We start from the raw sequence: 25,236 nt of genomic DNA on the forward strand, positions 1-25,236 counted from the left end.
TAACGCCATGATATCGCGCTTGCAAGAAAATTCCGTTCACTAGCGGCACCGCTCAAGATTCGCAAACCCATCGTCCATCTTGGATGGCGACTTCGTTGCAGGGCTGCCAGTTGTTACCGCACTGGAGTTTGATTGAATCGTTTTAATGCCTTTTTGAAAGAGATGTTTTACGATAGAATTTCACGAAAATGCCATTCTATGAAGAACTTAATTTTAATCCATTTTATTTTAACAAATTCTTAATCAACTTGATTGAATTTCAACGTTGATTAGCCATTTTGCGCCTCGCTGTCACCCTGACAGTTGGTAACGCCTGCGCGGCATTTTGCAGCGCCCCCTCCGTCAGCCTGGCAACACTGACTCGCGTGCATAGAAAAAAGTAGCAGCGACTCGATTCGGGCTCGGCGCAACGGAGATTGGCTCGGGCAGTTTTTCGCGTAAATTCACTCCGAAACCGGTTGGAACCTACGCCAGTGAGTGCGGTGCGTGCGGGAACAGTGAAATCGGCCACCGGAACCAGGACACGACCGGTAAAAAAGCACTTTCAGACGCAACTTGCCACTCGCGGCTGCTGGACATTTTCTTCTTTGCCTTTTTTTTGCTTGCTTGCTTGCTGTCCAGTGAGTGTGAGTTTGTGTGTGCGTTTGTGGGGGTTAGAGAGAGACAGAGCAAGCGGGACGCAGCAGGCCGCGCCGGGAGTGAACGGAACAACAACAACCCTTGACTAGCGGCACATTAGTTTTGGAAGAAGCGACGACGATCATCCGGAGGAGCGTTTTTCGGTGGAGGTAAAATGGATGCAGAATCGACCGTGGCGGAGAAGATCGTTCCGCCGAACAATGGTGAGTTTGGGAGTTTTTGTCCAGGAAGGTCATTTTGAATTCCGCCCCAAATCAACTTAATCTACCTGGAAAATTTAAGCGAAAACTCGCGATCTCGTAATTTACCCATAAATCAACAACAGGTAATCAAAGGTTCTTTCCGATTCCTTTCTCCGGGTTTCGGTCGTCATTCAGCAAGATTTTGCCTGGAAAGATGCAAAAATCTTGACAACGAACTCTCCCCGCGGCGGAGTGTTGACACCAATACAAGCGCGTGTGGTGTGTGGGGTGCACACACACACATTCTTCCAGCTTCTCGCGAATCGCGGTGGTGTGGGAAGGGTGGCCAAAAACAATGATTTTGCGTGGCAAATCAAAATAATTTTTAATAAAAAAAAAACTAGAGCAACTCACAATCTTCGAGTATACCAGCATCCAGGGTTGCGTGGCGCTAAATGAAGATTGTGCGCAAACTTTGAATAATTTGCCTTTGTGAAACATGGAAGGTATTGTTCCGATTTGCAACATGTTGAAAATTTAATGTTAAACCCTCAATCTTTTGGGCTTATTGAAGAGGTCTTTTGATCACCCATTTCGAACGATGGGTTGCATGATTGATCCGGAAAACGTTTTCATCAAAATAGTCTCAAAAAGTGTATAAATAACTGATAACTTTCGAAATGATTGTCAGTCTTCAATTTTTCGAATTCGTTGGACAGGTCCTTTCTGAAAATATATAACATGACGGGCTTTCTTGCTAAAAACCACCCGTTTTGCAATTTTCAGAACATAAACCAACATCGGATTTTTGCATAAATTTTGAAGTACTTTACTAAACTTCATAATTTTTAATAGGGACTTATGGGACCCCAATAAGGCTTTCTAGGCCCAGTGAAAAAAATATAGTTTACCCAAAAATTACGAACTTCTCGTCATAGTGTCCTGACGCAAACAAAGATCGAGCTCGAGCTGTCACAGCCCTGCGAAGTATGTTGGCTGACATATCGGGCGGTCAGTTGAAAAACCCATAATTCACCACACAAAAAAAAAAAACATTTGCTAGAAAGAGATAGGAAATCTGATGCAAACTAACCGACGCTAACATTTCAAAAAGCATCATGTATAAACCGTGCGTTTCGAGAAAAACGCATTTGAATGTTGAGCATCATTTTTCATTTCCCTTTTTAATATTTATGAAAGCAAAAGAGGATGTTCTTATGCGCTGGGCTTTGTCATAATGAGGCGTGATATTTAATGTTTGGTCATTTTGAAGTGTTATTCTTGATTTAACATTTTTTTAAATATTGTTTTCGAAAAGATCAGAAAATTTCACGAATGTTTCATATTTTAACATTGTAAATCGGACCATTATTTGCTGATATATCGACATTAGAAAATGGTGGATTATTTGGGTGAGACTTAGAAAACATAAATTTTTCTTGTTTTTAAACCTTTGCATGGCAATATCTTAGCAACTAAGGGTCGTATCAACAAAGTTCATAAAAGTAAAATATAGAGAATTTTCTCAGCTTTTCAAAAATATTTTTTTCTATAGATGGGCAAACATGGGCACTAATTTTAAAAAATGAACAGCTGCGACTATTTTGAAAAAAGTTACCTAAAAATGGCTATAACTTGAAAACGGTGCAGTTTATCAAAATTTCACTAGAGTACTTTGCAAACTCAATTTTACATCGAAAAATTAAGTTAAAAAAAATTTGCGAACAATATTTAAATTTTTTGAAAAAATCTGTATTGATTCAAAAAATCATAACTTGGTCAAAGATTTTTTTGCCCAACCTGGAAATTTCTAAAAAGTTGGCATTTGATGTCCTCTAAAACATATCAGAAAAAAATAAAAATATTTTTTTTTTGCAAATCAAGTTTAAGTGACAAAAAAAAAAAATAAATCACCAAAAAAAATTTATCGTGTATCATTTTTTTCAGTGTAGTCCTTATCCATACCTACAACTTTGCCGAAGACACCAAATCGATCAAAAAATTCCTTCAAAAGATACAGATTTTTGAATATTCATTTATATTTTTTTTATGGACAGCTGCCAAATTTGTATGGAAAATTATATGGACAAACTAATAATGCAAAATGGCCTCTTTGGGCATACCGAAGGCACCAAAAAAGTTTCAGCCAGATTAAAAAATACAAAAAAAAAATCGAATGACCGAAATCTCAGAGAATTTCTCAGCTGTCAAAATGCTAATCCGCCCTTTTCTCGTGTTGCTCCAGAGTTGACGAATCTTTGACGGCCTTTCTTCCCATTTAAACACGTGTAATGAAAGGCCATAATTGCAATGTCGTACAGACCCTTCCAAATGTTGCTCCCAGAAATTCTGTACGGCTGTAGCAGAATTCTAATTTAAATGCTAATCAAACTTTAATTGAATAGAATAAACATTACTTTTTCAGAAATATACAATCTAAGGCACTTTCAAATGTTTTTCAAGATTTGCTCGCAAATGTACAACATATTCGAGAATTATTCACTGCCTCTCAGATTTATTTTCAATAACTGATTGGAAATCTGTTAACACTTGGATCCAAAATCTCAATTTACCCAAAAATGGATAAACAAAAATACTTTTATTCTTAACTTGGCCAAAGTATAGAAACTAGAAACCAGTATGTTAAATAAACAAGAAAAAAGTGGATAAAATGCTATTGTTTAAAATAGAAGCAAATTACAATGGTGGACTAAAAAAAGTTTTATGTTTGTTTAAAATAAAAAATCGTTTTTGATTGAACAAATTTTGATTCCCACTTTTCCCCTCTCAAAACAATTTGTCAAAAGAAAATGGAAGAAATCTCTTAGATGTTTTGTAGGTATTTTTTAATTTATTTGTATTTTTATTTATATTCTGTTTTTTTTTAATCTCTTACACTTTAACACAAAACCAGCTTTTGGCAACCCTGCCAGGTATGCTTTTTCAATCTCAACATACTTTTACGGCGGCAACACACAGACACACCTAGTGTGCGTGCGTGTACAAACACTAATTTTTTGCTCTTCTGCCTTCGCCTCCGGTTCTTGTTCTGCTTCTTCCGATCCCTTTACGGCCAAGGGGTCAACGGAGTTTGGCTGGAGAGAGTGGTGTGATGGTAGAAGGTGGTTGGTTGTATGGTTGGAGAAGAGACTGAGGGCAAAAGTTCTGCTGCGGGTGAGAGTTGCGAGTTTTGTGTGTTGTTTCGATGCGAACACCTTTTCCTGGTTCGTTAAAGACCGCGAACATTGCTGCTACACAGCCAGCACACAAGCTTGTTTCCTTCGGCTTTCTTCCTCCACCTGAGATGGATCCAAATTGGATTTATTAGTCGGGAAACCCAGATATTAGAGGTAGATTGGGTGCTTTTTGGGGTGTAACTGTGCTGGAAAACTCAAGTTCTAATCATGTTCTATTTCCGCAGGTTCCGGTGAAACGACGGATCCGGCCGTGCTAAAGGAGAAGGCCGCCGAAGAACTCAAGTCAGCGGCATCGCTCAAGGGCGGAGGTGGCGAGGAGACCACCGCAACACCGGAAGCTGTCCCAATTGAGAAGGACGACCTGCTGGAGCGTCTGGAGAAGATCGACACCTCGTCACCCGCGACCACGACCACCAGCGCCACCACCACCAAGGAAACCGGCGACGGCAGCTCGGCGGCCACAAACGACGTTGACATGGAAAACGACGATCTGATCCAGCGGCTGGAGGCCATCGAAAAGGGGGAAGCGGAAGAGTCTGCGACGCCGACTTCTTCTTCCAAGAAAGAGGAGGACAAGAAGGAAGACGATCTTTCTCCGGCGGAGGCAAACCACCAGAACGGGTTGGACAAACCTGACGAGGACGAACTGCTCGAGGAAAAGATGGAAGTTGACGGCGCAGTAGCAGCGGAAGACAAGAAGGAAGAATCTAGCGTGTCGGAAAAGACGACGAACGGATCGTCATCGGCAGACCATGACACGCAGGCGGCAAGTTCGGCCAAACGGCGCCACTCCGAGGACGAAGAGCTTGAGCCGTCGAGCAAGAAGGTTCACGTCGAAGAGGACGCCAAGAAGCCGGAAACGGTGCCCGCCGAAGAGAAAAAAGAAGAACCTGTTGTGGAGTAGGAGAAGCCGGATTCTGTGCCGGAGGAGAAATCCGAACCTGAACCGGTTGTAGAGGAAAAGCCCAAGCAAGAAGATAAGCCAGCTGTCGAAGAAAGCGTCAAAGCAGAGGAAGAACCGCCAAAGGAGCCGGAAATCGTGGAGGAACCGCCTAAGGAGGAAGAGAAAGTGCCGGAAAAGGAGGCCGTCGTTGACAGTGCTAAGGAGCTTGTTGGCGAATCGAAGGAGGATGAAAAGACCGCGACCGAAGAGAAGCCTTTAGAAGAGTCTGCACCTCCTCCAGAACCCGATCCTGTTGAAGAGCCAGATTCCAAAGAGGAAGAAGCTGTCGAAACCCCAGCCCTCGAAACTGCTCCTGAAGAGAAGAAAGAAGAGAAGCCTGAGGAAATGGATTCTGTTCCGGAGAAGAAAGACGAGCCGGTGCCGGAACCCGCTGTCGAAGAGAAGAAGCCGGAAGAGCCCAAGAAAGACACGAAGCCGGTTGAAGAGGAAGCGAAAGCGGACGAGGTAGTCGCTGAATCTGCGGAGAAGGAAGAGGTCGCCGTTGAATCTAAGGACAAATCAGAAGAAAAGATGGAAGAGGTTGCCGTTGAATCTACAGAAAAGTCGGATGAAAAGACGGAGGAGGTTCGGTAAGTTATTTCCGGCAATATTTCGTATTTTTATCGGAATTGTAATGATTTTTTTACGATTTATAGGGAATCTGTCGAGGAAGCTAAACAGGAGCCAGCTGCTTCAACGGAAAAGGTCGAACCAGTTGACGTCGAAACTGAGAAAGAGACCAAACCCGAGCCGGTTCCAGCTGAAGACAAAGTCGAAGCCCTTCCCGACACGGAACCAAAATCGGAATCGGAATCCCAGCCAGAGGAACAACCCACAAGTTCGTCACCTGCCGAAGCGAAGGAGACAACCGACGACGCCGCCATCAGTTCCTCATCGGAACCGAAAGAAACGGCTGAAGCCAGCCCGGCAGAGGCAGAAACCGTTACGAGCTCGGACGAGAAGCCTGCTGCCGAGCCGGAAAAGGTTGTAGATTCCACACCGGAGGCAGCCGCCCCAGTGCCAACTCAGGCCGAACCGCAGGCCGATGAAGCGATGGAAGTTGACGCCGTCGAGCCAGTTGTGGAGGCGTCCACGGCCGTCGAAGTTTCCGAGACTCCCTGTGCCAAGAAGGAGGCCTATCAGTGCACCGAAAAGGAGGAGGAGAAAAAGGAGGACACCACCCCGAAAGAGGTTCCAGCAGCTGAACCAGAGAAGGCCTCCGCCACGGAAGAGGATGAGCAAATGGAGGTAGACTCCGCGGCCGTCGCGCCGTCCCAGAGCAAATCCGACGGAGATGTTACGGAAGGCATGAACACAAGCAGCGAGGAACTGATCATAACTCTTGCCAAGGAGGGAGACGCAGCGGAGAAGGAGGAAAATGTCGTCGATTTCGCGAGTGAAACGAACAACACAACCACGACGGTGTCGGCCCTGGACAAAAATGTGGACGCCGAGGAGGTGCCGCCGGCGCCGGCCGCCGATGAGTCCAAGGTGCTGGACGACAGCATCGAGAGTTCGCTTCCCACGTCCAGCTCGGACAAAATGGCCGACCGGTTAAAGCAGCGGTTGGATTTGATCTCGAACGGAAGCAGCACACCGAACGCGGCCGTCAGCTCGAGCAACGTGTACAACTCGACCCCGATCCAGAAACAGTTCGAAATCAGCTCGGAGAACGTGAGCAAGATTACGCGACCCTCGGTAGACAACAGCCACCAGGAGGACGAGGAGGAGCACAACGCCATCGTGGCGGACAATTCAACGGCCGTGGACGAAAAGGAAGCGGTTGCGTCTACCTCGGCGGCTGTTGCAGCGAAGGAGCCGGAGCCCAAGAAGGATGCTCCCGAAACGAGCAAGGAGTTGGCTGCCTCGTCGGTAAAAGAAGAAAGCAGTCTGAAGTCGTCGGAATCGTCGGAGGTCGATTCGTGTACAGGTTTGTTGCGCCGGGTGGGGAATTGGCTAGCAGGGAAGTGTTATTTAATGAATCTTATTCTCTTACAGCTTCCTCGGCGCTGAACACCGCAGAGGAGACCAACCTGTACGCCAGCAACGCCCGCAAATTCAACGGAATCTCCTCCACGTCAGGATCCGAGCTAGACGATAAATCTGCCGTGCAGACGCCAGCAAATGTGACGACCACTGCAGCCTCGACCACAACGACAACCACCGCCGCCAACAAGCTTGACCTCACCCAGGCCCTGACTTCCGAGGATGCGCTGTACGAGGTCAGCGTATGGTTCGACGGAGCGGAGTTGCAGTTCTTGTCGGTGGAGAAGGTGATCGAGAACAAGCTGGCAGCGCCCGGTTTGGCTGGTTCAACTCAAGATCTGACCGGAATCGACTCGTCAAAGCAGTCCTCCAACGGTAGCGTGGGCAGTCTTGGTCCGTACCAGCTGCCTTCGGCGAGACCGGCCGCCGATTCACACTCAAGCGCAACGGACAGTTCGGGGACAATCTCCAGCCAGTCGAAGGCGCCACTATCCAAGGTTAAGCACACCGTCCGAGGGGCCAAGGCGCTGGCATCGTTGATGATCGAAGAGTTCACCAAGATCAAGCGGGCACTCAGCAAGGATGACGAACTATCGGACGCCGAACTGGACCAAAGCAGTTCCAACGCGAAGACGCCCAAAACCACCGCCAAAAAGGGTGGTCGAGGACAGAAGCGAACCCGCACCGAGTCCGAAGCCGAAGAAGACTCCAAGTCGAAGCAAGCCTCCTCGAAGAGCGCCAAGAAGCAGAAACCGGACACACCCGTACCTGCCGAGCCGGAACCGCCAGTGAACCAGGACGATTGGTTGTGCTGTATGGCACGGTGGTCCGACCGAAAGTACTATGCCGGCAAGGTCACAGGTTACAAGGGAGACAACAAGTACATGGTGCTGTTCGAGGACGGCGCCTCGAAGGCCCTCTCCAAGGACGTCATCGTGATCGGCGACAAGGACACGCTCCCGATCGTCGGACACGCCGTACACGCGCTCACCGGGGGCGACACCTACGAGGCCGGTTTCGTCGACGAGGTCAAGCGGAACGAAACCACCAACGAAGTGTCGTACGTGGTCCGGATCGGCGAGGGCACCGTCGAGGTGACCGCCTCCGACCTCTACCTAAACGAGGAGCAGGCCAAGTAAATCAACCGGGCATACAAGGCCGCCGAAGGGGGCGCGGACGATCCGATGCAGTCGCCGTCGGCCAGCGGCAAGCGGGGCAGCACGACAAACACGCCGATTCTGCAGACGCCGGACGAAGCGACCGCCGCGGGTGGTGGCGAAAAGGGTTCGCGGTCGACGCGGAGCAAACGCGGCGGGGACAAGCCACAGACGCCGGTCACGCCCGAGGCTGGTTACTCGGGTGGCGTGGGCAAGGGCAAGGGACGGCGCGGTCGAAGGTAAGTGGACATTTTGAGCACCTTTTTATAGCGGCGTGGCCTTGGTTATCTTTTTGGGTTTGTAACACATTTTGTTAAATAACAAGCAACAAAATATTTGGTTAAATTAGCTCTGACTTGGCTGATTCTACAAACTCTCCTCCTGTGTGATTGCTCAAATGTGGACAATTTCTAAGTCTCTTTCTCTAGTTTGATTGAAATTTGCTTTAACGTTTTGATTTATTGTTTTCAAACGCCAAATAAAACTAATTTAGCAACCAACTTCGGTGGCATAGCTCTTAAAAAAGAGCATGTTTAAACATGACATTTCCTTTACTAGCGCAGCTCGGAAGGCATCGGTATTCCCTGAAACCTGTATTGCAAGAAAAGAGGATTCATGTAAAGGCTTGTTATTTTTCGCAACCTTGAAGAGAACTTTTCACTATTTTATCGACATGCCAGCCAAGCTACGATGCTAAAGGAAAGGATTCAATTGAAAAAAAAAAATCATCTAAGAAAGTTGTTCAGTCTCACCTAGTGACTCATTTCATGAATTTTTGGGTGAGGTTTTTTTTTGCCGATTTCACTTATATGTAATCTCCTAAGAGGATTCGCATTTTTCGGTCGACGTGCCACCCGAATTACGATGCTTTGTAAAGGCCTCAAGAGTTTCAATAAAGACTTTGTTTTATAATAATTTTAGCTGCCTTTTAAGCTACGATGCTTTGTAAACATTTCGAGATTGAGTTTTATTCAAACCTGGTTTATAATCACTTCTTACGTCGACGTGCCATCAGAGTTACGATGCCAAGAAAAGATTTCAAAATTCAGTTTCATTTGAAAACATTGACTTATAAAAACTGTTTCGTCGACGTGCCCTCTGAGATACAAAGCTAAGAAAATGAAGTTTTATTTCAGATTTTTTGTGTATGCTAACTTTTTTGTCGAGCTGCTTTTTAAGCTACGATTTAGCAAGATTTAGTTTCATTCAAAAACTTTGGTTTATAAAAATGAAAAGTTTTGTCGACGTGGCCTCTTCGTTACGATGCTAAGAGAGGCTTCAAGATTCAGTTTAATTCAAAAACAGTAGTTATAAAAAAAATCTGTTGACGTGCCATGTGAGTTACTCAAGAAAAGGCTTCAAGTTTCAGTTTCTTTCTTTAACTTTGGTTTACAATAACGTTTTCGTCAAGCTGCTTTCTAAGCTACGTTGATTTGTAAAGATTTCGAGATTCAGTTTCATTCAAAAACTGGTTTCACTATGAAATATCAAGGTTAAGTTTGATTCAAAATCATTTGTTTAAAATCGTGTTTTCGTTGAGCTGCCTTTTAAGCTACGATTTTGTGTAAAGATTTCAAGATTCAGTTTAAAAAAAAAAGGGTTAATACAAACTTTTCTGTCGACGTGCCTTTTTAGCGCCGATGCTAAGATAGGCTTCAAGATTCAGTTTCAATCAAAAACATTGCTTATATAAAAACTTTTCTTTCAAGTCTCTGAGTTACGATGTCAAGAAAATACTTCAAGACTTAGTTGCATTTCAAAACATTGGTTTGAAATCACTTTTTTGTCGAGCTACCTTCTAAGCAACGATGCTATGTAAAGATTCATGATTTAGTTTCATTTAAACACTTTTCTCTCGACGTGACCTCTAAGGTACGATACTAAAATATGCTTCAAGATTCGGTTTCATTCAAAAACATTGGAAATAAAAACTTTTCTGTCAACGTGCCATCCGAGTTACGATGCCAAGAAAAGGCTTCAAGTTTAAGTTTCTCTCTGTAATAACGTTTTTGTCGAGATACCTTATAAGGTACGCTGCTATGTAAAGATTTCGAGATTCAATTTCATTTAAAAACTGGTTTCACTTTTCGGTCGACGTGCCATCCAAGTTACAATGCTATGAATTGGCTTGAAGACTAAGTTTGATTCAAAATCATTGGTTTAAAATCATTTTTTCGTTGAGCTGCCTTCTAAGCAACGATGCTATGTAAAGATTTCAAGATTAAGTTTCATTTAAACATTTTCCTGTCGACGTGCCTTCTGAGCTATGATTCTAAGAAAAGATTTGAGATTCAATTTCATTTAAAAACATTGGTTTGTAAAAACTTTTCTGTCGACGTGCCATCCGAGTTAAGATGCCAAGAAAAGGCTTCAAGTTATAGTTTCGTCCTATAACTTTGGTTTCCAATAACGTTTTCGTCGAGCTGCCTTCTAAGCTACGTTGCTATGTAAAGATTTCGAAATTCCATTTAATTCAAAAACTGTTGTCAAAAGTTGTTGCAAATTTCAATCAAATCAAACATATTAGAACCACCTGTGGTGTAAATAACCATAAATCTCCTTTCTCACAATCTTTCCCCCTTCACATTCTAGGCTGTCGTAAATCCGCGACGCGCATTCTTCGTGCGACGACGACGTCGAGAGCTCACGCCTTTTTGTGTGCGCGCGCGCTCGATGAGAAAAAAAACAAACTCTTAAGTAATATAACATCAAAAAACAGCTAAAAAACAACAACACAGCAAAATCAGAAAAGAAAAAAACCGTTTATAGTCAATAGGAACAAAAAGTAAACTTTTTAGCTATACATATATTGTACTCTCTCCACCTTCCCCCTCCACCCCTCCTCCTTCCCCTACAATCGCATAATATCAGACGACACGAGAATGGAGACGCGGCGGGGCAAGCCATTCTATGTTATTTAGCTATAACAGCATAAAGGAAGAGCGAGAGAGAGAGAAGGATAAGAACAATGACAGCCACATTTCGCCAGCAAAGTCACCAATCGTATATAAATTGAAAGTATTATTGAATCGAAAGTGAAATAAAAAAAAAACAACAGAAAAGTGTAAGAAAGTGTATTGAGAATATCAGCAAAAAATTACGCGTTTAGAATTTGTGAGTGGTGTTGTATAGACAAAAAAAAACAAGAAGAAGAAAAAACACGTTTCCATGTTTTAGCAAAAGAAACTTACAAGAAATTATAAAACAAGATAAAAACAAAATTAAAAGAGATATTTGCTTTTCGGTGTTGGCATTTAGAGAAGGAGTCTTCTTTGCACTTTTAACAACACCTTTCCCAACTGAAGGCAAACAATTTATAAAAATATGCAAACTCAAGAATTTGGTCGAAATTTTTGGCATTCCTACAACAAATTAGGGTAGGATGGCAGTCGTCCGCTGACTTACAGATATAAGTTATTGCTAGGGTTTATTTTTTTTTCTTTCCTTTCTTTACAAAACATAGAATTAGCGTTAGATTCGTTCGCTTCGACGTTCTGTGACAGACTATTTTAACAATCTGTGTATCATGCTAGAGGCAAAGGCAGATTAGATTTTAGAAATCTACAAACTATCCTCGTGGAAATAGAAAGTTCTACAATACTAAACAATACAATTTGTGTTCTATTCTATCAACAGCAAAAAAACAACAAGTAGCTTTGTGGTCTGATTTGAATCGTTTCTTCCATCTAAATTACACATAATAAAACAAAAACACACACACACTCCAAGATGAGAAATGCCACCGAAGGAAGAAGGTCTCTCCTCTTCACTCTACATCCCACACTCATCAATTCTTCCTATTTTGTGACAAACAAAAAAGCAGCTGAATGAAAATAACTAATCTCTCCAGCATAAAAACGCAATTGAATAGTGTAATAGCATTTAAGAGGATAATCGTAAATCAATTAGATTACACACTCACACACGCTACTAGTGTTGGTGTCAACAGCAACAACTACACAAACAGAAATCACCCTCAAACACACAGACAAACAGACATATTATGCGGCAACTGAAAGGGAAGCAACCGTTTGTAATTTAGAGAAAAGAAAAAAATAAAAAACGGACAGAAACATAAACAACCGTAGAATATTTATTAAATGTTCCACACGCGTCGAAGAATGAAATTCCTACACCACGAAATTGGCTGGCACACACAAAAATTAAAACAACTGTTCGTCGTGAAATTATGAAGGAAGAAGAAGGAAATCTCATTCTGCTAATATCGGTATTATATATAAAGAAAGAAGAATAAAAACACATGGAAAGGAAGGCATTATTCAAGTAAGCAAAAGAAAACACATTCTACAGAAACAAAAATACAAGCATTGAGCTGCGTCAGAAAAAAAAACTATACTGGAAATAGTAATTTTAAAAATTGAAGAATATAAAAATAATAAAAACGTAATTATTCTTAACGAATCACACAACAAGTTTTGTTTTGCCTTTTTTTCGTTTCCTAGTCCGATAAGTCCCTTCGATGAGAGAGATTCCCATGTTGTTTGTTTCATGAGCGAGAGAGAGAGAGAGAGGTTCAAGAAAGGAAAAGAGAGATAATGTTGCGGGAAATGCCAAATGTGTTGACCAAAAACCTTTTGTTTCGTATTGTTTTGTTGTGCACTCGAATTGTAAACATGCTTTTATTATTTTTAATGCTTTCTGTTAATGTTACGGTTGGTTGGTCTTTGCTGGCGAAAAAATGGCAAGAAAATAAACTCTTTTCCTCTCTCGACCTCGTCTCTATTTCTTTCGGTCTCTTTTGTTTTGCTGGTGGTCTTGGTCTTTGGAGGGTTTGGTGGTCGCAGTTTTGTTTTCTATTGGTTTTGCTGTCGACAGTACTGGAAGCTGACAAAATGGTTTTGGCATTTTCACTATATTTTCGTTTCCGTTTTCTACGGAAAAAAGACTCTGTGTTAAGGTAAAACGGGAAGCAAAAATTGAAAACTTCAAACATCCCTTCAAAATTAATCCGAAAAATCAGGGGGCAAAAAAATATTTTTTCAAAAAAAATATCAAATTTTCAATTGAAATAGAAGTCTAATTAACTGAGAACAATCTAAAATGCCTTTTTGCATTGATAATCATATTTAACATGTTTGGACCCGTTTAAAAATATTTTGTACTTTTATGGAAGGGCTTAACAAAGCTGGAGGAGGCCGTTACCAGAGCGGAACTAATCGTGTATGCCATCGCCGATAAATAGAGGGTGACGAGCGGGAATTCCCGGGAAAAAATTCCCGGGAATTCGACCATTTTTGGACCTCTCGATTCCCGGGAAATTCGGTCGAGACTCCCGGGAAATTTTAAACTTATAAATATCGAAGCAAAATTATATAAACTAATCAGAAAAACATATGAAAAATTCAAAATTGTTTTGAACATTGAATGTTCAATCAAGTTCGAATAAACCAATGCTTCTCTAATCTTCTTATTCAGATAGTGTAAATTTTAACTTGTCAAATATTACAAAAAAAAAACTATAATTGAGAGGAGCACTTCGGATAATCGAATCACGAAATTTTTATTTTTCGTTTTCTTATTTTTGATTGTTTAGCTTAACAATGACCCCTAAACTACTCTAAAGTGATTCAGAAACTTTTAATCCAAGATGGCGGCCAAAATGGCGGTGTTGAAACATTGAAAAATGCATTTTTATATTTAATAGGCAATCTATTCATATTGACTAAAATGGGTTCGCAGAACTCGAATTTATTTTTTTTGTTCGTGATTCGATTATCCGAAGTCCCATACAAACCTTCGGATAATCGAAAATTCGGATAATCGAGCTCAAGCTCAAGAAACGATTTTGTTTTTGCAGATTCAGAAAAAAAAATCAAAAGGTTTTATATACTAGTTCCTCAAAATAGTGAGGCTACCTAAATTAACGTTTTCTAGAATTAGTATGAATTAATTGTAACTGAATTCATTAAAAAGAAACAAATTTATTACTTTTCATTTTAAATTTTGTCACTATTTGCATAGAAAAAAAACTCCCGGGTCCCGGGAATTCCCGGGAAATGGCCAAATTCAACTCTCGATACCCGAAAAATTGAAAATCTCGAGAATCGTCACCCTCTACCGATAAATGAACATCAAATACATTTACGGAGGATATGGTGGATGCTGTTTCAAGAGGCTGTGGTTGAGTCTATTCAATCATCCTGGATGTGCAATTTGAACCAGCGAATCATCCGGAAATATTTGTTGGGAGTGGAGATATTCGGTGCTAAAGGAACACTTCCACTTCATTTTCACCACCTGGCTGTTTTTTTTGAAGATTTGCTGTTTCTTGGGGAGAGCTTTCCAATTTACACTAACACACCACACCTAACTGATTCGGAGCGTTTGGTACGGTATGTCCACGCATCCTTCCTCCCCTGATGATTCTGTGAAATGTGATCCGTTCACAGAATCTGTCTCTGCGGTTAATGCAATGCAGTAGGCCTGGCCGCTTTAATTTTTGCTATACATTTTCGTGGTAACTCGGATGTACTGCAATTATTAATATTGACAAGAAAGGACTTGGAGCGTAATCTAACTGCAAGTTCTTCCAGGATGCTTTCTTCGGACTGGCTGCGCTTGTGTTCGATTAGATTAGATTAGATTAGATTATGAAATTATAATGTACAGCACCGCAAAAACTTTTTTTTCTCGAAAAAATTAAACTTTCGACGGTACTTAGAAATTTTGGAAATCAATGATTGTAAAACAACTAGACAGGTGTATGATGCATTTTAAAACACTTTTTTCATTCATATGTTGACACCGTTGCCTGTAATATCAATTTTTAACTTTTTAACTCTCGACTGAGCTTTGTTGTTTTCGAACACTTTAGAACAGTTTCAAACTAGGGTGTGTGTCTTGGACAGTTTTTTTTCTGCTATAGTTTGAGGTGTGCACTTTTGTATAGAGCTTTCCACAAGTTGCACGATTGTCTAAAAATCGCTGCAATCTGCAATAAAAGAATTAAAATTATGAATTGAAGAGCGAGATTTTTTCAATTATTAATTTTTTGAATTTTGATGATTAGATGTGCTGAATTTTATTTTTTTCGAAATTTTGAATTTCTCTACCGCTAACTAGATGGAAGCGTTACCACTAGGCTACGTGGCTCGGACGCAGGAAAGTAGGTACATTACAAATTGTTTTTGTTGATGAGACTTTTATTTCCATAAAAATGTGAAGTATTTTGACTTTTTTTGCCTCTGAATTTTCGGGCCGATTTTGAAAGGGATGGGGGAGAGATAAACCTTAAAAAATATTTGCAACGAGTTTTATAAGAATTAGAAATTTCTGGATGCAGGCCAAGGATTGATACCTAAGAGCATGCAATGGCACTGACCTTGTTGCGTGCTCTTCGGTTGACGTCCACGTAAGGAACATCCTGGAAGGAGCGTAACTAACTACATCCGTAGTTCTGTTAGATCATCCGAATTATCTTGATCAGAACAGTATAGCTCTGGTTCCTTGCGAGTGTCCTATTTTCTTACCTCCACGTTGGCTTGGTTTTCATGATGACCTAGCTGGTGGCCTGTGGAAACGGATCGTAATTCTTTGACCACCGCGGGTCAGAGTCGAGACGGCTGAAAGAAAGGGGCGCAACAATGTGGGAAAGGGAAATAATTTGTGATTGTAGACGGTATTGTTTCGATTCGCAGTATGTTGAGTCAACTGCTGTGGATGTACCTAAAACATCGCACAACGGGGTTTCTCTTCTCTTCATTCTCAGCTACCACCTATCTCCTATTTTTATTTTGCTTTACTAATTCTCACTTCTTCACTGATTCTTCTATTTAATATCCATCATTTGATTTTGATTTTACTAACTTTTGATTCTCTTATCTCTCAAAACTTTTCCACTCTTTTTTACCAATTGATACTGCTGTAACAAACTTTGTTTTGTATTTTTTTTTTCCTTAAAAATATACTTTTCCTTAATGTACTAGTAATATCAAGTCTATTTATCATTCGCCTAATCTTTTTTGATTTTTTGTGGGTCTCGTGGCGCAGGGGTAGCGGCTTCGGCTGCCGATCCCGATGATGCTATGAGACGCGGGTTCGATTCCCGCCTTATCCACTGAGCTTCTATCGGATGGTGAAGTAAAACGTCGGTCCCGGTTTCTCCTGTCTCGTCAGAGGCGCTGGAGCAGAAATCCCACGTTAGAGGAAGGCCATGCCCCGGGGGGCGTAGTGCCAATAGTTTCGTTTTTTTTTATTTTAATGCGAATTTATTTATTTGAATAATTCTCTATCTGTCCTATAAATTATCATTACTATAATCTAAGCTTGTTTTGTATCTCTATTTATTAACTATTGTCTAATTTTACATCTAATACATCTAGCTTCTCATTTTTATTCTTTGAAATACGATCATCATTCTCTTACAATTGATACTTGATTTTTATAAAATAAATTCTCTTTTACTGTCTATTGTTTTCAATATTCACCCTTTTTTTTTCAAACAAGTGAGGTTTGAGCCCTTACTCAATTTATGGAATGGTTAAAGGATTAATACAAATACTACTATTGTACTTTTGGTAAACTTTTGAATAACATGCTTAGGTCCAAAAAATTGTAACAAAACACCGCGACATAAGAAATATCAACAGATAAACACGACTTAACATTAGGGAATATTAAAAAAAAAAATTCAGGAGCAAACAATACACAGTAAAATAACAATTAGTTTTTTAATTCAAACTAAAATAACACAGTTTTTGCTTTAATGAAAGTTGATAGGCACACTATAAATGGTTAGGCGCTTATACTTACATCAAACCCTACGTAATGTACCACCCCCGGCCGAGTTAAAATGCGTAACCGGAAAAGAAGGTGTGCATGCCTGGCACGAACACTCAAAGCGTGTTCTAGCGTGCTGCTCGTACTGACTCAGAGCAAGGGTGAGATGTAGGTGTAAGGGCAGTGCGTGTTCGTCGGGAACCTGGTGCATAAGATCGGTCAAGGCCCGTTCTTACACTGAAAATTGCGAATTGCGAATTGCGAATTAGAAATTTCTGGATTTTTCAATTGGAGTTTATAAATTATTGAATTTTACATTTAGAATTTTTGAATATTTCAATCTCTTTATTTTTTTTCCCTTATATTTAATACATTACACCAGAATAGTAATAAATTTACACATTTCAATTCAATTCGGATTTATTGGTGAATATATCAAGATACACTAAGTTCTTTTGGAGTTTTTGTATTCCTTTCTGCTGTGTGTTACATCATAATCATAACCCATTTTGGAACAATTATTGTTTGTAACTAAGGGGTTAGGGTTACCAAGAGTAAGAAAAAACTCAAATACTAAATTGGCAAGGGAAAGGGGTTAAAATAGAGAAGGCTTAAAACTAAATTTACACATTTTCTGAGGTAAAATTACACATTTTTTTCTGACATAACAAATATACCCTTTTCCAGATGTAATATTTTGCCTTCCTCACTGAGGTAAGGCTATAATCCTGCTCTGAAAATGAACTTATTATTAAAAGCTCCTAGACCCACCTTCATGTATACATATCGACTCAGAATCGAAAACTAAACAAATGTCTGTGTGTGTGTATGTATGTATGTGACCAAAATTCTCACTGAGTTTGCTCAGCACTGGCTGAACCGATTTTGATCGAACCAGTTGCATTCGACTTGGTTTAGGGTCTCATACATCGCTATTGAATTGTTTGAAGTTTCGATAAGTAGTTCAAAAGTTATGTATAAAAATGTGTTTTCACAAATACCCGAATCTCAATTATATGCATGTAAACGATGTCCGGATCCATCATCCGACCCATCGTTGGTAAGGTAATTGAAAAGACTTTCCAATGAGTCCAAAACATTTAAGAACTGACAACCCTGTATCCTTGTGTTCTTTTTTTCTGGATCTAAAAAAAAAGCTGAAACCACTCATATTACCCATTTTTGGTAAAAAGTGAGGAAGGCATCAGCCACATAGGTGGATTAAGTTAGTTTTTTACTGTGCAGTCACTGGACTCCCACCACCCCTCTCATCCGCGCAGAGCTCGTTCGTTTGAATTTCTACCGATATTCCAACCACCTTCATCATGACTGCACTCAAATGATTGCTGCCACCACACTTGCCCACACAAGCTAGAAAGAGATAAGATAGGGAGAAAGAGAAAAAGCATGTGTCGTTGTGTCATCTGGCTGTTTGAGTGTTGAGCTCGGCATTCTTTCGTGTCAACTTCGTGTTTGTTAACTGATGATCACATCCTGTTACAACCAAACGACGATCGTGACCGGCGCTGTCAGTGAACATTTAACGATCGAGTCGATAATAACACCGACCAACAAAATTTCTGCGCAGGCTCAACACGAGGGGAAAATGTCCACGTGGTTTATGGATGATCCCTATTTACATATACGGTATAACCATTTGGATTGGGAGTGTTTCTTTATTACGTAACGCAAAAAAGTATGTTTTGGTATAGAAAAAAAAAAATACAGAGAAAGTCGACTTGCGGAAACGTAGAGAATTTAATCCAATATTTTTCAGGTAACTGGGTTGATTTTAAACTGGATTGGTAGCCCACTTGAAAAGTTTGTATGGGACTTCGGGTAATGAAATCATGAGCAAAAACATTTTTTTCGTATCTTTTTATTCTCTTGCATTGAACAACAAATTCGAGTTCTGCGGCCAGGTTTTAGCCAAATTTGAATAGTTTATTGCTTATTGAATAAAAAAAATCATTTTTTAAATATTTCATCACCGCCATTTTGGCCTCCATCTATGATTTAAAAATTCTAAATCACTTTAGAGTAGTAAAGTTAGTAGGCTTGAGTTCGACAATCAGAAATAAAAGTAGTTTATGCAACAAGTTGCAAAAAGAGGATTTTTTCAGCACGAGTCGTACATTTATCCAACGAGGTTCACCGAGTTGGATAAATACGAAGAGTGCTTAAAAAATCAAGTTTTGCAACGAGTTCCATACAACATTTTTTGCAATTCCGAAAAACACCCATTGAGTGAAATTTTAAGTCAAATTTTCACGTATTTTGTCAATAAATCGCTTAAATCAAAAAAATGTTGAAAAGTGTTACTTTTCGAAACAAGTGCTGAAAAGTTCAACTTTTCAGCACCCATTTCAGTGCTGATAAGTAGAACTTTTCAGCATTTATTTTGAAAAGTGTTGCTATTTGATTCTGTTATTTTTGGTACAGAAAAGTAGGCTATTTCGTCGTTCAAGAATGACAGGAAAATTAAGTAGTTTCACGACGGAATTGCAAAAAAAAATATATTTTTGTGTTTCGATTATCCGAAGTTTTGATTATCCAAAGTGAAATTTTGCAAATGCCTTCGGATAATCGAGTCTGGACTGTATCAGTTTTGATATGCAACTGTAAAACACACGATTAAAAACCATTTCTGATCACTTTTCTCATTTTAATGCAAAAAAAATAAATTGACAAGACAACATTTTTACGATGGCTCAACTTAGGTACCCTTGGAATGAGCTGTCAAGTAACTAGGATCTTCTCTGTCAAGAAGGGCCGCGAATTTATTTTTTTAAAATTGAATTAAAAATTCATTTTAAATCCTTTGCGGTCGTACAAATGGTCATTGTAATCCAGGGGTGACCAAAGTATGGCCCGCGGGCCAAACGTGGCCCGCGAAGTGATTTTTTGTGGCCCGCGCGGACCCATTTTGAATGATCATGTAAAATGGCCCGTTGACCATTTGTAGCGAGTTATTATTTTTCAAAATTAAATTTTATTTAAACCTTTTTTATTCTAATTTTTTTTGCTAATATAAACTAATGAATTATCCTTATTTTTTCCCAATTTTACGACTCAAATATTTTGTTCAAAACATTTTTTAGTTCGGGATTCAAATTCATGACGGTTTGATAACGAATCTGATTGATTACCATCTGATACAGGCAGACAAAATATTGAAATTGGAGGAATAAGGCCGTTGCAAATATTTTACAAAGTTTTTTCAGTCCAACCCTCCCTCACCCTTCAAAATCGACTCGAAAAAAAAGGGACAAACAATATTTTTAAAAAACTTCAAAATTGAAATTTTAAGAAAAATTTTAAGCATGTTTGGGTTTATTCAAAACTAATTTGAATTATAGAATTTTCGATGAACAGTGGTTTTGCAAAAAGTGTTTTTACGTTGAAATGCTTCATTTTTGGAAAAATAATTATTGGAAATCAACTGTGCTGGATGTATAATACACTTTCTAATTCTATTTTTTTATTGAAATCTGGATATTCTGGCTTGTAATTTCATATTTTTATTTTTCTGCCTTCCCTCGATAATGGCTTCAGTGGAGGGACAAACACTTTTTTTTAAATATTAGCATCGGCCTAGTTGTGGGAAAATAATTCTGCAACGATTTTTCACTAGTTACACTAAAGATAAAATGACGCTGTTACATAAGTTGTTAATATTTCATGTCACCAATTTCCAAAATAAAACCAACTTCAAAATTTCTATGAATTTCAACTTAATACAAATTTTTCAAACACCAAAAATAATAAAATCAACAAATATGATGGAAAACTGTAAATTTTTGATAAATGTTTTTTAAATAACGAAAATGTTCAAAAAAATAAAAGAAATTTCAAAATATTTAATACTTTTTACGTATATTTTAAATCAAAATAATGTAATTCAATTTTTAAAATAAACTTTTTCGTGCGTTTGGCCCGCAAGCTCTTTTGAGCATAAAATTTGGCCCGGCATCCAAAAACTTTGAGCACCCCTGTTGTAATCAGAAAAATAAGCTTTATAGTTGTGAACAATTTTAATTATCACAGATTTAAACTTAATTTTTTGCAATTCCGTCGTGAAACTACTTACTTTTCCTGTCATTCTTGAACGACGAAATAGCCTACTTTTCTGTACCAAAAATAACAGAATCGAATAGCATCACTTTTCAAAATAAATGCTGAAAAGTTCTACTTTTCAGCACTGAAAAAGATGCTGAAAAGTTGAACTTTTCAGCACTTGTTTCGAAAAGTAAAACTTTTCAAAATTTTTTTGATTAAACGATTTATTGACAAAATACATGAAAATTTAACTTAAAATTTCACTCAATGGGTGTTTTTCGGAATTGCAAAAAATGTTGTATGGAACTCGTTGCAAAACTAGATTTTTTCAGCACTCTTCGTATTTATCCAACTCGGTGAACCTCGTTGGATAAATGCACGACTCGTGCTGAAAAAATCCTCTTTTTGTTTGTTTGTTTGTTTATATTTATTCCGAACTTAAGACATACATCTTATCTGTTCACGCCGTGACGTAGAATGAAATGCGCTGAGAAACAATTGGTAAACAACGAAAGAAAGAACTAGACAATCAAACTGAATTAATCTAAAAACTAACTATTATTAAAATGCTCTAAACATGCTTTCTTAAATCCTATACTCGAATTTAACAATTGTAGATTAGGCGGCAATTGATTCCATTCTGCAATACCTCTAACAAAAAAAGAATTGGCATAGTGAGATGATCTAAATCTTGGCAAGATGAATTTTCTTCCTCTTCGGCTTCTCATAGGAGTTATTTTTGAGGTGATGTATGGAGGGGACTGATTGACAATAAATTTATGTAAGAGTAGAACTGATCTAAGCACACCAAAACGAGAAAACGGACAACCAATTAGGATATTCTGTCTGTGAGTCACGCTTGCAAAACGATTTAAACCAAACACAAAACGTACACAACAGTTTAAAGCAACTTTTAATTTATTATAAGCAAAAGTGGACGATTGTTTCAACACAAAGTCACAGGTTATAAAGTGCGGTAAAATTAAAGCTTTAAATAATTTTAGTTTAATCTTAAAGTCGAGATGATTTGCTTTGAGACGAAGGGATCTTAAAGCAGCATAAACTTTTCCACACTGCATCAAAATGAATTCGTCCCACTCGAATTTACTGGTAATTTTCACTCCTAAGCTGATAACTGTATCGTTATAATGAACTAATTGATTATTTAAAAATATGTCGGGTTTAAACACAGGTCTTTTTGATCTTGAAATACAAATAGCTTGCGTTTTTGATGCATTAAGTTTTAAATTGTTTGAAATAGCCCAATTGGCAACAATGGTCATATTTGTATTTATCATGTTAGATATTTCAAGTTGTGGTTTATTGGTACAGTCAAAATATATCTGTACGTCATCTGCGAACAAGTGAACACCACATCCTTGTAGGTGTGACGGTAGATCATTAATGTATAATGAGAAAAGTAATGGACCAAGAACGGATCCTTGTGGCACTCCTGAAAGAACCGGAAGCAACTGAGAAAATATTCCGTCGTTAAAAACAGCAAAACCTCTTTTTGCAACTTGTTGCATAAACTACTATTAGGACCCAATAGGAAACTTAAAAAGTTACCTCTGGAAACATTTCGTAACACTTATTTTTCATATTTTATTAAGTAAAGGTTATGCGTCGGTGGTCCCCTTCGAATTTCTCGTTCAGCTCAGTTAACGAGCAGTATTCGGTAACTGGTCCAATTACCAAAATTACCAAAAAATTACTGTACTTGGTTCTAATTTTGCGAATTTTTCAATGGATTTTTAAACTTCACCAAAATTTTCACTCAACACCCATTCGAAATCGTTTTTTCATCTGTAGTAAAGCCCAACCGTCTGCCACGGGCCAACCTGGCAACGGGCCCGTCTCGATATCCGAATCGAGCGACGTGTCGGACACGCTCGAGGAGGACATGCCCGCCCCACCCAGCCCGGGACCCGACCTCGAGTCGGTGGACGGCGTCCAGCCGGAGTTGCAGCGCACCCAGAAGGAGTCGGAGATTCGAAGTATGTTTGCAAATCATGAATTAAAATAAGATTAGTTTTATGATTCGACTTTTTTTCAGAAATGTACCTTGTCGCAGAATACCTGGGCAACGGAAACGGACATACGCTGGAAGACGTGCTGGGGCCACTGCCCGGAAGCAAAACTGTGTTTCGGAACAAACACTTCATTTTGACTTGTACCATTCCACCGAAGGGAATCTGTAGTACTCCGGTAGGTTGAAACAGTTTTAAGTTCTTTCGAAATTCAGAATAATTTTATTTGGTTTTCCAGGACAAGGACGACATGCGGAACAAATATCGGAAGTTCAGCTTGGTACCGTTCGTGAAGGAACACCTGCGACTGCAGATCGAAATGGGCGGCGGCAAGGTGTACGACCACTTTGAGGACATTCCCAAGGCAAAGTACAAGCAGTGCAAGCTGATCGCGCCCCATCCCTCGGCGACGGCCAAGTACGTCCAGTGTCTTGCCGTGGACGTTCCGGTGAGTTGAGATTGTTTTATCACTTTTCAAACCTGCTAAACCGAGTGTCCCCTCCCTCTGTCAGGCCGTTTCGCACGAGTGGATCATCGAGTGCTGTCGAACGCTCACCTTCCTGGACTACAAACCGTTCGCCCTGCCCGCCGGTTGGTCCTTTCTCGAGGAACGCTACATTCGCTGGAACTGCGGCCGAGGCGTCGAGCTCCGATCGACGGTCAATCCGTTCGTGGGCTATTGTATCAACATCGCCAGCCTCAACAAGGACTTTACCGAGTTTTGGAGCCGGGTGTGCAAAATGGCCGGCGGAACGGTGCGACTCATCAAGGCCGAAGCGGACCTCACGCCGAACCTGTCCGGCTTCATGCTGACCGACCAGGAGTTTCCCGAGGATATCAAACTGCGAGCCACCCGGTACGGGCTGCAGATCGTCTCGACGGTGTGGGTCGTGCAGAGTTTGATCGTGGGCCGAGTCTGCCAGCCCGATAGCCACGAGAAGCTAACGCAAATCTACCAGGACGATGACTATTAGCTGTGTGTTTTAAGTAAGTCAAACTCAACTCTTTTTAACTTTTGTTTTGTTCTGTTAAATCGTTCCCAGTAATTGTTGTTGGCCGAAATCGGTCGGTGCTCGTTTAACCGTGAGGTAGAGTAATCACTCATAGGTAAAATTTCAAAAATTGTAGACAAAAATCTGGCATTTTTTACTTTCGTAAACTAGCAATGTCGAAAAATGTTTCAAACTGGCTAGTAAGTATTTTTTCAATTGTAAAACGCGTGACCAATAAAACATGCACCTGACCTGAGTAATGAAAAATCAATCTGAAATTATTTTAATTTATGTTAATATTGAGAAAATCGGAATAAAAAAAGGGAGAAGCTGTTGCAATTTGACAACAATTAAGTTTTTTTTCCTCCTCTGTAGATTTCAAATTGTGTTGTTGTTTGAACATTTCGAGCCAAACATTTCATTAGGGCACAAAACCCAAAACCGCGATTCGAGAAAATCGCTTGCAAAAAGTGGACAACTTGTTTCAATTCCTATTTAAAAAAGAAGCTTGACTGATGGTATTTTTACTGATGATACGATAAAACACATCATTATCCTCAACTCTGCTTAAATGCTTCTTAATTTTTGTTGATTTTTGCAATAAAACTCATAATTTAAAAAAAATCTCGTTATTATGCCCTTTTAACTTTCCAACTGTTGTTCAAAATGGGCCCTTTCTAAATGCAATTTCGAAGAGAGCTGAAAGGGCACTAGAGCGCTGTCACTGGATTGTTGTTTTGAATAATGTTTACGGGCCCTTTTGTTTAGTTAGAAATAATGGGGAATTCAGTGGAAATTTTGATAATTGGTGAAGTTTTGTGATTGAATAGTGTAGATAAGGTATGTGAAACATAAAAATTCTTCAAAAGTGTACTGAACAGCAGCCGCGGGCCGTATTAAATATTGTATTGAGACGAAGTTTTTTTCTTCAGAAATCCTTGGTGAAACGTAAACCAAACTTTATTTTGAAGTGAATTAGTGTTAAGAATGTATGAAAAGTTCACACTATAACATAGAAAGTTCCTTAACCACGAAAAACTAACGAAAAAGAAAAGGGCTCAATTGAACTTTTTTCTGGTTTGGAGTGAACATGGTTATGTGCCCTTTTGTGTTTTTGATTTTTTCAATAGGAAATTCTAGAGTTTTTTTTGATTAGGTCCTATAAACATATGAAAGACAATAGTTTATTGGTCCTTTTCAAAAAAAACTCTGGAATTGTTTGTTATCAATCTGATTCTTGGAGGGCATGTAGGGAGTGTACTAATGAATGGAATAGTGGAACAATCCCGAATGTTTACGTTTTGGTTTTGTG

The 25,236-nt window shown here is 39.7% G+C and overlaps 1 protein-coding gene across 1 annotated transcript; it reads left to right on the plus strand.

The window, feature by feature from the left end:
• Positions 1-343: 343 nt before the first annotated feature.
• Positions 344-24,172, plus strand: LOC120418164 (TP53-binding protein 1-like). Its single transcript, XM_039580461.2, is given in 8 exon segments — positions 344-842; positions 4,243-5,551; positions 5,618-6,891; positions 6,960-8,343; positions 22,715-22,899; positions 22,959-23,110; positions 23,171-23,380; positions 23,445-24,172. Coding segments are annotated over 8 exon segments (5,025 nt in total). The 5' UTR covers positions 344-793; the 3' UTR covers positions 23,907-24,172.
• The last annotated feature ends 1,064 nt before the right edge of the window (positions 24,173-25,236 follow it).

Source organism: Culex pipiens, chromosome 3, assembly GCF_016801865.2.
Source record: "Culex pipiens pallens isolate TS chromosome 3, TS_CPP_V2, whole genome shotgun sequence".
In the NCBI taxonomy this organism is placed as follows: Eukaryota; Metazoa; Arthropoda; class Insecta; order Diptera; family Culicidae; genus Culex; species Culex pipiens.